Consider the following 16,632-nt stretch of genomic DNA (forward strand, 5'->3'; position numbering starts at 1 on the left):
ATGACTGACTCGGAGAAGCCACGCCTTGATAAAATCAAGCGTTCAATCTCCAGGCAGTCAGTCTCAGAGAAATTAGATTTGGATGATTGAAAGGACCTTGTAGTAGAAGGTCTTGTCTCAGAGGCAGAGGCCAAGGTGGAAAGGATGACATGTCCACCAGGTCTGCATACCAGGTCCTGCGTGGCCACGCAGGCGCGATCAAGATCACTGATGCTCTCTCCTGTTTGATTTTGGCAATCAGTCGAGGGAGCAGAGGAAACGGTGGAAACACATAAGCCAGGTTGAAGAACCACGGTGCTGCTAGAGCATCTATCAGCGTCGCTTCTGGGTCCCTGGACCTGGATCCGTAACAAGGAAGCTTGGCGTTCTGGCGAGACTCCATGAGATCCAATTCTGGTGTGCCCCAACGATGAACCAATTGAGCAAACACCTCCGGATGGAGTTCCCACTCCCCCGGATGAAAAGTCTGACGACTTAGAAAATCCGCCTCCCAGTTCTCTACACCTGGGATATGGATCGATGATAGATGGCAAGAGTGAGTCTCTGCCCAGCGAATTATCTTGGAGACTTCTAACATCGCTAGGGAGCTCCTGGTCCCCCCTTGATGGTTGATGTAAGCCACAGTCGTGATGTTGTCCGACTGAAATCTGATGAACCTCAGGGTTGCTAACTGAGGCCAAGCTAGAAGAGCATTGAATATTGCTCATAACTCCAGAATATTTATTGGGAGGAGTTTCTCCTCCTGAGTCCACGATCCCTGAGCCTTCAGGGAATTCCAGACTGCACCCCAACCTAGAAGGCTGGCATCTGTTGTTATAATTGTCCAATCTGGCCTGCGAAAGGTCATACCTTTGGACATATGGACCCGAGATAGCCACCAGAGAAGAGAATCTCTGGTCTCTTGATCCAGAGTTAGCAGAGGGGACAAATCTGTGTAATCCCCATTCCACTGACTGAGCATGCATAATTGCAGCGGTCTGAGATGTAGGCGCGCAAATGGCACTATGTCCATCGCCGCTACCATTAAGCCGATCACTTCCATGCACTGAGCCACCGAAGGGCGCGGAATGTAGTGAAGAACACGGCAGGAATTTAGAAGCTTTGATAACCTGGACTCCGTCAGGTAAATTTTCATTTCTACAGAATCTATCAGAGTTCCTAGGAAGGAAACCCTTATGAGGGGTGATAGAGAACTCTTTCCCTCGTTCACTTTCCACCCATGCGACCTCAGAAATGCCAACACTATGTCCATATGAGATTTGGCAATTTGGAAGTTTGACGCCTGTATCAGGATGTCGTCTAGATAAGGGGCCACTGCTATGCCCCGTGGTCTTAGGACCGCCAGAAGAGACCCCAGAACCTTTGTAAAAATTCTTGGGGCTGTAGCTAACCCGAAGGGAAGAGCCACAAACTGGTAATGCCTGTCTAGAAAGGCAAACCTTAGGAACCGATGATGATCTTTGTGAATCGGTATGTGAAGATAAGCATCCTTCAAATCCACTGTGGTCATGTACTGACCCTCCTGGATCATAGGTAGGATTGTCCGAATAGTTTCCATTTTGAACGATGGAACTCTGAGGAATTTGTTTAAGATCTTTAGATCCAAAATTGGTCTGAAGGTTCCCTTTTTCTTGGGAACCACAAACAGATTTGAATAAAATCCCTGTCCTTGTTCCATCTGTGGAACTTGATGGATCACTCCCATTATTAGGTCTTGCACACAGCGTAAGAATGCCTCTTTCTTTATCTGGTTTACAGATAATCTCGAAAGGTGAAATCTCCCTTGTGGGGGGGAAGCTTTGAAGTCCAGAAGATATCCCTGAGATATGATCTCCAACTCCCAGGGATCCTGAACATCTCTTGCCCACGCCTGGGCGAAGTGAGAAAGTCTGCCCCCTACTAGATCCGTTGCCGGATAGGGGGCCGTTCCTTCATGCTGTCTTAGAGGCAGCAGCAGGCTTTCTGGCCTGCTTGCCTTTGCTCCAGGCCTGGTTAGATTTCCAGGCCGGCTTGGATTGCGCAAAAGTTCCCTCTTGTTTTGTAGCAGAGGAAGTTGATGCTGCACCTGCCTTGAAGTTTCGAAAGGCACGAAAATTAGACTGTTTGGCCCTTGATTTGGCCCTGTCCAGAGGAAGGGTATGACCCTTACCTCCAGTAATGTCAGCAATAATTTCCTTCAAACCAGGCCCGAATAGGGTCTGCCCCTTGAAGGGAATGTTAAGTAATTTAGACTTTGAAGTCACGTCAGCTGACCAAGATTTAAGCCATAGCGCCCTACGCGCCTGGATGGCGAATCCAGAATTCTTAGCCGTTAGTTTAGTCAAATGAACAATGGCATCAGAAACAAAAGAATTAGCTAGCTTAAAGGGACATAATACTCATATGCTAAATCACTTGAAACTGATGCAGTATAACTGTAAAAAGCTGACAGGAAAATATCACCTGAGCATCTCTATGTAAAAAAGGAAGATATTTTACCTCATAATCTCCTCAGCTCAGCAGAGTAAGTTCTGTGTAAAAAGTTATACTCAGCTGCTCCCAGCTGCAGGTAAAAAAATTTAAAAAAATGAAGAAATGAACAGCAGCCAATCAGCATCAGCAGTGCTGAGGTCATGAACTCTTACTGTGATCTCATGAGATTTGACTTAACTCTCATGAGATTTCATAGTAAGCTTCCTTTACCTGATTGGTGAAATAATATGAGAGTGCACGATGCTAGTCCCTTCAGATGTCCCAGGACAAACACACTAAAATGCTGCTTAGAAATCCTTTACAATGGGAGGTGGCTACTGAGGAACTTTTGAGGTAAAATATCTTTCTTTTTTACATAGAGATGTTCAGGTGATATTTTCTAATCAGCTTTTTACAGCTATGCTGCATCACTTTCAAGTGTTTAAACATTTGGGTATTATGGCCCTTTAAGTGTTCTAAGCTTGTCAAGTATTTCAGTCAATGGAGTAGCTGTCTGAAAGGCCTCTTCCAGAGACTCAAACCAGAACGCCGCAGCAGCAGTGACAGGAGCAATGCATGCAAGGGGCTGCAGGATAAAACCTTGTTGAATAAACATTTTCTTAAGGTAACCTAATTTTTTATCCATTGGATCTGAAAAAGCACAACTGTCCTCGACAGGGAGTGTGGTACGCTTTGCTAAAGTAGAAACTGCTCCCTCCACCTTAGGGACCGTCTGCCATAAGTCCCGTGTGGTGGCGTCTATTGGAAACATTTTTCTAAAAATAGGAGGGGGGGAAAAACGACACACCGGGTCTGTCCCACTCCTTAGTAATAATTTCTGTAAACCTTTTAGGTATTGGAAAAACGTCAGTACACACCGGCACCGCGTAGTATTTATCCAGTCTACACAATTTCTCTGGCACTGCAATTGTGTCACAGTCATTCAGAGCAGCTAAAACCTCTCCAAGCAACACCCGGAGGTTCTCAAGCTTAAATTTAAAAGTAGACATATCTGAATCAGGTTTCCCCGAGTCAGAGACATCACCCACAGACTGAAGCTCTTCCTCAGCTTCTGCATATTGTGACGCAGTATCAGACATGGGCCTTAAAACATCTGCGCGCTCTGTATTACGTCTAACCCCAGAGCTATTGCGCTTTCCTTTGAATTCAGGCAGTCTGGCTAATACCGCTGACAGGGTATTATCCATGATAGCCGCCATGTCCTGCAAAGTAATCGCTATGGGCGTCTTTGATGTACTTGGCGCCATTTTAGCGGGAGTCCCTTGAGCGGGAGTCAAAGGGTCCGACACGTGGGGAGAGTTAGTCGGCATAACTTCCCCCTCGTCAGAATTCTCTGGTGATAATTCTTTTAAAGATAACAGCTGATCTTTATTGTTTAAAGTGAAATCAATACATTTAGTACACATTCTCCTATGGGGTTCCACCATGGCTTTTAAACATAATGAACAAGGAGTTTCCTCTATGTCAGACATGTTTATACACACTAGCAATGAGACTAGCAAGCTTGGAAAACACTTTAAATCAAGTTAACAAGCAATATAAAAAAACGTTACTGTGCCTTTAAGAGAAACAAATTTTGCCAAAGTTTGAAACAGTGAAAAAAGGCAGTTAAACTAACAAAATTTTTACAGTGTATGTAACAAGTTAGCAGAGCATTGCACCCACTTGCAAATGGATGATTAACCCCTTAATACAAAAAACAGATTAACAAAACGAAAAATATGTTTTTTAAACAGTCATAACAACTGCCACAGCTCCTACTTTTGAAGCCTTTTGAGCCCTTCAGAGTTGTCCTATAGCATGCAGGGGACTGCTGAGGGAAGCTGAATGTCACAGTTTGTAATTTAACTGCACCAACTGTAACTTTTATACTATAACAGTGGAAAGCCTCAGGAAACTGTTTCTAGGCAAAAATAAAGCCAGCCATGTGGAAAAAACTAGGCCCCAATACGTTTTATCACCAAAGCATATATAAAAACGATTAAACATGCCAGCAAACGTTTTATACTGCACATTAATCAGAGTATATACCTCTGATAGCAAGCCTGATACTAGTCGCTATTAAATCACTGTATTTAGGCTTTAACTTACATTAATCCGGTATCAGCAGCATTTTCTAGCAAATTCCATCCCTAGAAAAACTTAACTGCACATACCTTATTGCAGGATACCCTGCATGCCATTCTCCCTCTGAAGTTACCTCACTCCTCAGACATATGTGAGAACAGCAGTGGATCTTAGTTACTTCTGCTAAGATCATAGAAAAACGCAGGCAGATTCTTCTTCTAAATGCTGCCTGAGATAAAATAGTACACTCCAGTACCATTTGAAAACAAACTTTTGATTGAAGAAAAAACTAACTATATTTTACCACTTTCCTCTAACTACCTCCAGCTATGTTGAGAGCTTGCAAGAGAATGACTGGATATGGCAGTTAGGGGAGGAGCTATATAGCAGCTCTGCTGTGGGTGATCCTCTTGCAACTTCCTGTTGGGAAGGAGAATATCCCACAAGTAATGGATGATCCGTGGACTGGATACACCTAACAAGAGAAATACAATATTTGTTAATATAGTATTTAAAAGGGGATATGAAACCAACATTTTCTCTTTCATGATTCAGCTAGAAAATGCAATTTTAAGCAACTTTCTAATTTCCTCTTATAAATTTTTCTTCCTTCTCTTTGTTTCTATTAAAAAAAAGCAGAAATGTAAGCTTAGGAGCCTGCCCATTTTTGATCCAGCGCCGTAGCTATATTTATCCACCAATCAGCAAGCACTACCCAGGTTCATACCGCTTTAACATGAAGTTGTTCAATTTCCTACTGTTGCCTACTTAAAAGTAGGGAATCTTTTTTTCTAACCCCCGAAATAAAAACAAACTCACGATCTGATGTGAGGAAAATCTTCTTCAATTTTGTTTCCAGTGTTCCTGAAAATTTGCAGTGCGGCCTCGGCTACCTTTTCGTCATCCATTTTTAGACAAGCCAAAAGGGATTCAAAGGTTTCCGCTGAATGAAATGTGATTGGATGTGTGAATGAAAGGACCTACAGAACAAGAAAAAATAAATGCTGTCAGCTTCTTCTAAGTTTCAGATACATCCATCACAAATTCTAAAAACAAAAAAGCTATGTTAATTATATGGCAGGCAGACAGCTACAGAACCTGTCCACTTAAGTTCACCATGTGCTTGTGTAGAGCCGGCCCCACTTGCATGAGAGAAGACCGTGTCATCTACCTCGAACAAAGATTTTTGGGTGATTTAAAGGGACACAAGTCAAAATTAAACTTTCATTATTCAGATAGAGCATGACAACTTTCCAATTTACTTCCATTAAAAAAAAAAGTGCAAAGTCTTTTTATATTTAAACTTTTTGAGTCACCAGCTCCTACTGAGCATGTGCAAGCATTCACAGAATAAGCGTATATGCATTTGTGATTGGCTGATGGCTGTCACATAGTACGTGTATGCATTTGTGATTGGCTGATGGCTGTCACATGATACAGGGGGAGTGGAAATAGACATAACTATTAAAATTGTCAGAATAAAAATCTACTACTCATTTGAAGTTCAAACTAAGTGCTACTGCATTGTTTTGTTATCTTGCATTTGTTGATTATGCAAATCTACTGTGTTGACTTGTCCTTTAATGTTGACACCCCGGAGGTGGCAGAGAGGTTAGCAAGCTGCAGACTTATCTAGCAGCTGTCAGATTAGCATGAGTGGGCCTGCACAACAAGGGCTCTAAAACTGCCTTTACAGCTTGATAAATGGAGCCTCACTACAAATTAATGGTTTAATGCTGAATGATCCATTCCAGTATTAAAATATTTTTAACATGCTAAAAAATGGCTAAATCTTACAATTAAACTTCTTCATGAAAAGAGATTTACCACAGACTAAAGAAAGAACATGCTGTTATCTGAGATGTTATCACTGAAAATGCTGCTTGTCTGCAGAAAGAACTTGACACATGCAGGAAATGTTAGCATTTTCAGTTCACAGCGCTGCCTAACTTTGGGCTGTTCTCTTCAAACAGTGCATTTCTCTGGATGCACTGTGTCAGTTTTCCTTAACATAGTGCAACTAGAGCGAAGAGCCTTTTGAAGAGAGTCGTCAAATACGGAGCAGCACATTGATTGATGAATGGTTCTCAGGGATTTTTTAAACCCCACCCACTAGCCTTTCCCTGTTTGCAAAGCTGTGACTGATGAATGTAAGATGTTCTTGTGAGCAAAAACATAATTTATGTAAGAATTTACCTGATAAATTCATTTCTTTCATATTGGCAAGAGTCCATGAGCTAGTGATGTATGGGATATACATTCCTACCAGGAGGGGCAAAGTTTCCCAAACCTCAAAATGCTTATAAATACACCCCCCCCACCACACACACAATTCAGTTTAACGAATAGCCAAGAAGTGGGGTGATAAGAAAGGAGCGAAAGCATCAACAAGGAATTGGAATAATTGTGCTTTATACAAAAAAATCATAACCACCATAAAAAGGGTGTGTCTCATGGACTCTTGCCAATATGAAATGAATTTATCAGGTAAATTCTTACATGAACTATGTTTTCTTTCATGTAATTGGCAAGAGTCCATGAGCTAGTGACGTATGGGATAGCAAATACCCAAGATGTGGCACTTCACGCAAGAGTCACTAGAGAGGGAGGGATAAAAATAAAGACAGCCAATTCCACTGAAAAATTAATCCACAACCCAAATCAAAAGTTTTAATCTTATAATGAAAAAAACTAAATTTATGCTTACCTGATAAATTTATTTCTCTTGTGGTGTATCCAGTCCACGGGTTCATCCATTACTTGTGGGATATTCTCCTTCCCAACAGGAAGATGCAAGAGGACACCCACAGCAGAGCTGTCTATATAGCTCCTCCCCTAACTGCCACCCCCAGTCATTCGACCGAAGACAAGCAAGAAAAAAGGAGAAACTATAGGGTGCAGTGGTGACTGTAGTTTAAAAATAAAAAACACCTGCCTTAAAATGACAGGGCGGGCCGTGGACTGGATACACCACAAGAGAAATACATTTATCAGGTAAGCATAAATTTTGTTTTCTCTTGTAAAGGTGTATCCAGTCCACGGGTTCATCCATTACTTGTAGGATACCAATACCAAAGCTTTAGGACACGGATGAAGGGAGGGACAAGGCAGGAACTTAAACGGAAGGCACCACTGCCTGTAAGACCTTTCTCTATAGCCTCCAAAGAAGCAAAAGTATCGAATTTGTAGAATTTAGAGAAAGTGTGAAGTGAAGACCAAGTCACCGCCTTACAAATCTGTTCAGAGGCCTCATTTTTAAAAGCCCATGTGGAAGCCATCGCTCTAGTGGAATGAGCTGTAATCCTTTCAGGAGGCTGCTGGCCAGCAGTCTCATAAGCTAAGCAGATTATGCTTCTCAGCCAAAAAGAAAGAGAAGTTGCCGAAGTCTTTTGGCCTCTCCTCTGTCCAGAGTAGACAACAAACAAAGCAGATGTTTGACGAAAATCCTTCGTAGGTTGTAAATAAAACTTTAAAGCACGAACCACATCAAGATTGTGTAAAAGATGTTCCTTCTTTGAGGAAGGATTAGGACATAATGAAGGAACAACAATCTCCTATTAGATACTATCTTAGGAAGAAACCCAGGTTTGGTACGCAAAACTACCTTATCTGCATGGAAAATCAGATAAGGGGAATCACACTGTAAAGGAGATAACTCCGAAACTCTTCGAGCCGAAGAGATAGCTACTAGAAACAGAACTTTCCAAGATAAAAGTTTAATATCTATGAAATGCAAAGGTTCAAACGGAACCCCTTGAAGAACCTTAAGAACTAAATTTAAACTCCATGGTGGAGAAACAGGTTTAAACACAGGCTTAATTCGAACTAAAGCCTGACAAAACGCCTGTACGTCTGGAACCTCAGCCAGACGTTTGTGCAAAAGGACAGAGCAGAAATCTGTCCCTTTAAGGAACTAGCAGACAATCCTTTCTCCAATCCCTCTTGGAGAAAGGATAAGATTCTAGGAATCCAGACTTTACTCCATGAGTAACCCTTGGATTCACACTAATGAAGATATTTACACCATATCTTATGATAGATTTTCCTGGTGACAGGCTTTCGAGCCTGAATTAAGGTATCAATGACAGACTCGGAAAAACCACGCTTTGATAGAATCAAGCGTTCAATCTCCAAGCAGTCAGACGCAGAGAAATTAGATTTGGATGTTTGAAAGGACCTTTAAGTAGAAGGTCCTGCCTCAGCGGCAGAGTTCATGGTGGAAAGGATGACATGTCCACCAGATCTGCATACCAAGTCCTGCGTGGCCACGCAGGAGCTATCAAAATCACCAAAGCTCTCTCCTGCTTGATCTTGGCAATCAGACGAGGGAGCAGAAAAAACGGTGGAAACACATAAGCCAGGCTGAAGGACCAGGGCGCTGCTAGAGCATCTATCAGCGCTGCCTTGGGATCCCTGGACCTGGACCCGTAACGAGTAAGCTTGGCGTTCTGATGAGACGCCATGAGATCCAGTTGAATCAACTGGGCAAATACCTCCGGATGGAGCTCCCACTCCCCCGGATGAAAAGTCTGCCGACTTAGGGAATCCGCCTCCCAGTTCTCTACTCCTGGGATATGGATAGCTGAGAGATGGCAAGAGTGAACCTCTGCCCATAGAATTATCTTTGAAACCTCCAACATCGCCAGGGGGCTCTTTGTACCCCCATGATGGTTGATATAGGCTACAGTCGTGATGTTAGGCGCTTAATCTGCAAAAGGGATAAAGGTGTGTATGGAGGTCGTTAGCTAAATATGTAGAAAAAACTGGACCTTGGACAGAATAAGTGAAAAATTCTTCTACAGATATCAACATGTTTCGCCAGCAACCCTGGCTTTATCAAGATAGATATAAAATATCAAATAGAGACAAATATTATTAATTGTGTTGAAATAAAAGAATACATTCTATCTAAAATCTTTGAACAAAGGATACAAAAGAGCAGATAAATCCTTTTATTTGTGTATGAAACAAATGTATATCTGAATTTTAGAAATTTTATGAATTGATCGATATAGTGTTGCAACACTTAGGGATTGTGATTTATTTTATCTTGGTATTATCATGTTTTTATTTTGAAAATAAATTGTAGAAGAATTTTTCACTTATTCTGTCCAAGGTCCAGTTTTTTCTACATATTTAGCTAACGACCTCCATACACACCTTTATCCCTTTTGCAGATTAAGCGCCTAATCTCCATAACTTTTTCACTTTATACACCTTTCTATCTGGGAAGTAGATAGTAGGAGAATAGGGCAAGGGATATTAACTCTTAAGCGCTAGTTTATTTAACCCCCTTTTTTTGCTACAGTCGTGATGTTGTCTGACTGAAATCTGATAAACCTGACCGCAGCTAGCTGAGGCCAAGCCTGAAGAGCATTGAATATCGCTCTTAGTTCCAGAATGTTTATCGGAAGGAGGGCTTCCTCCTGAGTCCACGAACCCTGAGCCTTCAGGGAGTTCCAGACTGCGCCCCAGCCCAGAAGGCTGGCATCTGTCGTCACTATAGTCCATTCTGGCCTGCGGAAGCTCATTCCCCTGGACAGATGGACCCGAGATAGCCACCAGAGATAAGAATCTCTGGTCTCTTGATCCAGATTTAGCAGAGGGGACAAATCTGTGTATTCCACTGATTGAGCATGCAAAGTTGCAGTGGTCTGAGATGTAGGCGGGCAAACTGAACTATGTCCATTGCCGCTACCTTTAAGCCGATTACTTCCATACACTGAGCCACTGACGGCTGAGAAGTGGAATAAAGAGCACGGCAGGAAGTTAGAAGCTTTGACAACCTGACCTCTGTCAGAAAAATCTTCATTTCTACTGAATCTATAAGAGTTTCTAGGAAGGAAACTCTTGTGAGAGGGGAGAGAGAACTCTTTTCTTCGTTCACCTTCCACCCATGAGACCTCAGGAATGCCAGAACAATGTCCGAATGGGACTTGGCGATTTGAAAATTCGACGCCTGTATCAGAATGTCGTCTAGGTAAGGAGCCACCGCTATGCCTCGTGGCCTTAGAACCGCCAGTAGGGACCCTAGAACCTTCGTAAAGATTCTTGGTGCCGTGGCTAGTCCGAAGGGAAGAGCCACAAACTTGTAATGCCTGCCTAGGAAGGCAAACCTGAGAAACTGATGATCTCTGTGTATCGGAATGTGGAGATAAGCATCCTTTAAGTCCACGGTAGTCATATATTGACCCTCCTGGATCATAGGAAGGATGGTTCGAATAGTCTCCATCTTGAAGGATGGGACCCTGAGAAATTTATTTAGGATCTTGAGATCCAAGATTGGTCTGAAAGTTCCCTCTTTTTTGGGAACTATAAACAGATTTGAATAGAATCCTTGCCCCTGTTGCTCCCTTGGAACTGGGTGGATCACTCCCATGACCAGAAGGTCTTGAACACAACGTAAGAATGCCTCTCTCTTTATCTGGTTTGCAGATAATTGTGAGAGAGATGAAATCTCCCTTTTGGAGATGAGGCTTTGAAATCCAGAAGACATCCCTGGAAAACAATCTCCAGAGCCCAGGGATCCTGGACGTCTCTTGCCCAAGCCTGGGCGAAGAGAGAAAGTCTGCCCCCAACTAGATCCGGTCCCGGATCGGGGGCTACTCCTTCATGCTGTTTTAGAGGCAGCAGCAGGTTTTTTGGCCTGCTTTCCCTTGCTCCAAGCCTGGTTAGGTCTCAGACTGGCTTGGACTGGGCAAAATTTCCTTCTTGTTTTGCAGTAGAGGAAGTTGAAGCTGCGCCACTCTTGAAGTTTCGAAAGGAACGAAAATTAGTCTGTGTGGTCCTTAATTTGTTGGACCTATCCTGGGGAAGGGCGTGGCCTTTCCCTCCAGTAATATCAGAAATGTTCTCCTCCAGTCCAGGCCCAAATAGGGTCTGCCCTTTGAAGGGGATGTTGAGAAGCTTAGACTTGGAAGTAACGTCAGCTGACCAGGATTTAAGCCATAGCGCCCTACGCGCCTGAATGGCAAAACCTGAATTCTTAGCCGTTAGATTTGTTAAAAAAAAACGGCGTCAGAAATAAATGAATTGGCTAACTTAAGAGCTTTAAGCCTGTCTAGGATATCATCCAACGGGGTCTCCACCTGTAGAGCCTCTTCAAGAGACTCGAACCAGAAAGCCGCTGCTGCAGCAGTGACTGGGGAAATGCATGCAAGAGGCTGGAGAATAAAACCTTGTTGTATAAAGATTTTCTTAAGGAACCCTCTAATTTTTTATCCATTGGATCTAGGAAAGCACAACTGTCCACGACGGGGATAGTTGTACGCTTAGCTAGGGTAGAGACTGCTCCCTCCACCTTAGGGACTGTCTGCCACGAGTCCCGTGTAGCGGCATCTATGGGAAACATCTTTTTAAAAGTAGGAGGGGGAGAGAACGGTACACCTGGTCTATCCCATTCCTTAGTAATAATTTCCGAAAACCTCTTAGGGACTGGAAAAACATCAGTGTAAACAGGCACTGCAAAGTATTTGTCCATTTTACACAATTTCTCTAGGACTACAATGGTGTCACAGTCATCCAGAGTTGCTAAAACCTCCCTGAGCAACAAGCGGAGGTGTTCAAGCTTAAATTTAAATGCTGTCATTTCAGAGTCAGACTGAAGTAACGCCTTCCCTGAATCAGAAATGTCACCCACAGATAGAAGCTCTCCTGCTTCAGCTTCTGTACATTGTGAGGGTATATCAGACATAGCTACTAAGGCATCAGAAAGCTCTGTATTTGTTCTAGCCCCAGAGCTGTCTCGCTTTCCTTGTAACCCTGGCAGTTTGGACAATACCTCTGTGAGGGTATGATTCATAACTGCCGCCATGTCTTGTAAGGTAAACGCATTGGACGCGCCAGATGTACTTGGCGTCACTTGCGCGGGAGATATAGGTTCTGACACATTGGGAGAGCTAGGTGGTTTGACCTCCCTTTTGTCAGTCTGAGAAACCTATGGTGATAAATCTTTAAAACCCATAATATGGTCTTTATAACTTATAGAAAGGTCAGTGCATTTGGTACACATTCTAAGAGGGGGTTCCACAATGGCTTCTAAACATAATGAACAAGGAGTTTCCTCTATGTCAGACATGTTTAACAGACTAGTAATGAGACCAGCAAGCTTGGAAAACACTTTAATAAATGTGAAAAAGCAATTAAAGAAAAACAGTACCGTACCTTTAAGAGAAAAAAAACTACCACATAAACTGCAAAACAGTGTTAAAAAGTAGTAAACTCTACGAAATTTTTACAGTGTGTATAAGAGACTAAAGCAGCATTGCACCCACTTGCAAATGGATGATTACCCCCTTAGGCCCCAAACCGGATTAGAAAAACGGTAAAATCGTTAAAAAAACATTCAAGCACACTGCCACAGCTCCGCTGTGGCTCCTACATGCCCTTAAACACGATGTTTGCAGGATAAAAACCCTCTATAGCGGGTCCTAGCTGCCAGAGGAATGCTTTAGGGAAGCTGGATGTCTCAGTCTGAATATCAACTGCGCAAAAAGTGCGCGAAAATAGGCCCCTCCCACCATGCACTCAATGTCAGAGGGCCTTAAAAAAGTACTCCTAGGAGTGATCTAACAAGCCATGTGGAAAACTAGGCCCCAAATAAAGATTTATCACCCTCAGAGAAAAAATGTTTTTTCTGTAAATATGAGAGTTAACATGAATATTACCCTTATCTTGTTAGCATGATCCCAGTTTGTTAAATCACTGTATCAGGCTTACCTCAAATATACCAGGCATTGTCAGCATTTTCTAGACCTTATCTCTCTAGAAAAAAATATACTGAACATACCTCAAATCAGGTGATCTGCAAACCGTCCCCCCAACTGAAGTTTTCTTTCCATACTCTTCAGTTTTGTGTGAGAACAGCAATGGACCTTAGTTACAAACCGCTAAGATCATCAACCTCCAGGCAGATTCTTCTTCCAATTTCTGCCTGAGTAAAACAGTACAACGCTGGTATCGTTTAAAAATAACAAACTCTTGATTGAAGGTAAAAACTAAACTAAGTCACCACATATCTCTTGATACTTCCTTTCTTGTCGATAGTTGCAAGAGAATGACTGGGGGTGGCAGTTAGGGGAGGAGCTATATAGACAGCTCTGCTGTGGGTGTCCTCTTGCAACTTCCTGTTGGGAAGGAGAATATCCCACAAGTAATCGATGAACCCGTGGACTGGATACACCTTTACAAGAGAAAACTGAAAATATAAGCAGAAGAATCAAACTGAAACAGCTGCCTAAAGTACTTTTCTACCAAAAACTGCTTCTGAAGAAGAAAAAACATCAAAATGGTAGAATTTAGTAAAAGTATGCAAAGAAGACCAAGTTGCTGCTTTGCAAATCTGATCAACAGAAGCTTCATTCCTAAAAGCCCAGGACGTAGAAACTGACCTAGTAGAATGAGCCGTAATCCTTTGAGGCGGGGATTTACCCGACTCCAAATAAGCATGATGAATCAAAAGCTTTAACCAAGATGCCAAAGAAATGGCAGAAGCCTTCTGACCTTTCTTAGAACCAGAAAAGATAACAAATAGACTAGAAGTCTTTCTAAAATCTTTAGTAGCTTCAACATATTTCAAATCTCTTACCACATACAAAGAATGTAAAGATCTCTCCAGAGAATTCTTAGGATTAGGACACAATGAAGGGACAACAATTTCTCTACTAATGTTGTTGTAATTCACAACCTTAGGTAAAAATTTAAATGAAGTCCGCCTTATCATGATGAAAAATTAGAAAAGGAGACTCACAAGAAAGAGCAGATAATTCAGAAACTCTTCTAGCAGAAGAGATGGCCAAAAGGAACAATACTTTCCAAGAAAGTAATTTAATGTCCAGAGAATGCATAGGCTCAAACAGAGGAGAATGTAAAGCTTTCAAAACCAAATTAAGACTCCAAGGAGGAGAGATTGACTTAATGACAGGCTTGATACGAACCAAAGCCTGTACAAAACAATGAATATCAGGAAGATTAGCAAATTTTCTGTGGAACAGAACAGAAAGAGCAGAGATTTGTCCTTTAAAGGAACTTGCAGACAAACCCTTATCTAAACCATCCTGAAGAAACTGTAAAATACTAGGAAGAATGCCAAGAGAATTTATGAGAAAAACACCATGAAATGTACGTCTTCCAAACTAGATAATAAATCTTTCTAGACACAGATTAACAAGCCTGCAACATAGTATTAATCACTGAGTCAGAGAAACCTCTATGACTAAGCGTCTCCATACCTTCAAATTTAATGATTTGAGATCCTGATGGAAAAAAGGGCCTTGAGAAAGAAGGTCTGGCCTTAACGGAAGTGGCCTGGGTTGGAAACTGGACATCCGAACAAGATCCGCATACCAAAACCTGTGTGGCCATGCTAGAGCCACCAGCAGTACAAACGAATGCTCCATTATGATTTTGGAAATCACTCTTGGAAGAAGAACTAGAGGCGGAAAGATATAAGCAGGTTGATAACTCCAAGGAAGTGTCAACGCATCCAATGCTCCCGCCTGAGGATCCCTGGACCTGGACAGATACCTGGGAAGTTTCCTGTTTAGATGAGAAGCCATCAGATTTATTTCTGGAAGCCCCCACATCTGAACAATCTGAAAAAACACATCTGGGTGAAGAGACCACTCGCCCGGATGTAAAGTCTGGCGACTGAGATAATTTGCATCCCAATTGTCTATACCTGGGATATGGACTGCAGAAATTAGACAGGAGCTGGATTCCGCCCAAGCAAGTATCTGAGATACATCTTTCATAGCTTGAGGACTGAGTCCCACCTTGATGATTGACATATGCCATGGTTGTGACATTGTCTGTCTGAAAACAAATAAAACGGTTCTTTCTTCAGAAGAGGTCAAAACTGAAGAGCTCTGAAAATCGCACGGAGTTCCAAAATATTGATTGGTAATCTCGCCTCTTGAGATTTCCAAACCCCCTGCGCTGTCAGAGATCCCCAGAACGCTCTCCAACCTGAAAGACTCGCATCTGTTGTGATCACAGTCCAGGTTGGACGAACAAAAGAGGCCCCCTGAACTAAACGATGGTGATCTAACCACCAAGTCAGAGATAGTCTAACATTGGGATTTAAGGAAAATAATTGTGATATCCTTGTATAATCCCTGCACCATTGATTCAGCATACAAAGCTGAAGAGGTCTCATGTGAAAACGAGCAAAAGGGATTGCGTCCGATGCTGAAGTCATGAGACCTAAAACCTCCATGCACATAGCTACTGAAGGGAATGATTGAAACTGAAGGTTCCGACAAGCTGCAACCAATTTCAGACGTCTCTTGTCTGTTAGAGACAAAGTCATGGATACTGAATCTATTTGGAAACCTAAAAAGGTTACCCTTGTCTGAGGAGTCAAAGAACGTTTTGGTAAATTGATCCTCCAACCACGTTTTTGAAGAAACAACACTAGTTGATTTTGTGTGAGATTCTGCAGAACGTAAAGACTGAGCAAGTACCAGAGAGTAGGGCACCGAGAACCTTTGAAAAGATCCTTGGAGCTGTCGCTAGGCCAAATGGAAGAGCAACAAATTGGTAATGCTTGTCTAGAAAAGAGAATCTCAGGAACTGATGGTGATCTGGATGAATCGAAATATGCAGATATGCATCCTGTAAATCTATTGTGGACATATAATTCCCTAGCTGAACAAAAGGTAAGATAGTCCTTACAGTTACCATCTTGAACGTTGGTATCCTTACATAACGATTCAATATTTTTAGATCCAGAACTGGTCTGAAAGAATTCTCCTTCTTTGGTACAATGAAGAGATTTGAATAAAACCCCATCCCCTGTTCCGGAACTGGAACTGGCATAATTACTCCAGTCAACTCTAGATCTGAAACACATTTCAGAAATGCTTGAGCTTTTACTGGATTTACTGGGACACGGGAAAGAAAAAATCTCTTTGCAGGAGGTCTCAACTTGAAACCAATTCTGTACCCTTCTGAAACAATGCTCTGAATCCAAAGATTGTGAACAGAATTGATCCAAATTTCCTTGAAAAAACGTAACCTGCCACCTACCAGCTGAGCTGGAATGAGGGCCGCACCTTCATGTGGACTTAGAAGCAGGCTTTGCCTTTCTAGCTG

The 16,632-nt window shown here is 42.3% G+C and overlaps 1 protein-coding gene across 1 annotated transcript in view; it reads right to left on the bottom strand.

Moving 5' to 3' along the window:
• Positions 1–16,632, bottom strand: part of PDS5B (PDS5 cohesin associated factor B) — an 890,287-nt gene that overhangs the window by 273,868 nt on the left and 599,787 nt on the right. The window contains exon 19 of the mRNA XM_053708457.1: positions 5,359–5,519. Within this exon, the coding sequence (XP_053564432.1) occupies positions 5,359–5,519 (161 nt within the window). The remainder of the gene's footprint in view (positions 1–5,358; positions 5,520–16,632) is intronic.

Source organism: Bombina bombina, chromosome 3 (assembly GCF_027579735.1).
Source record: "Bombina bombina isolate aBomBom1 chromosome 3, aBomBom1.pri, whole genome shotgun sequence".
Classification (NCBI taxonomy): domain Eukaryota; kingdom Metazoa; phylum Chordata; class Amphibia; order Anura; family Bombinatoridae; genus Bombina; species Bombina bombina.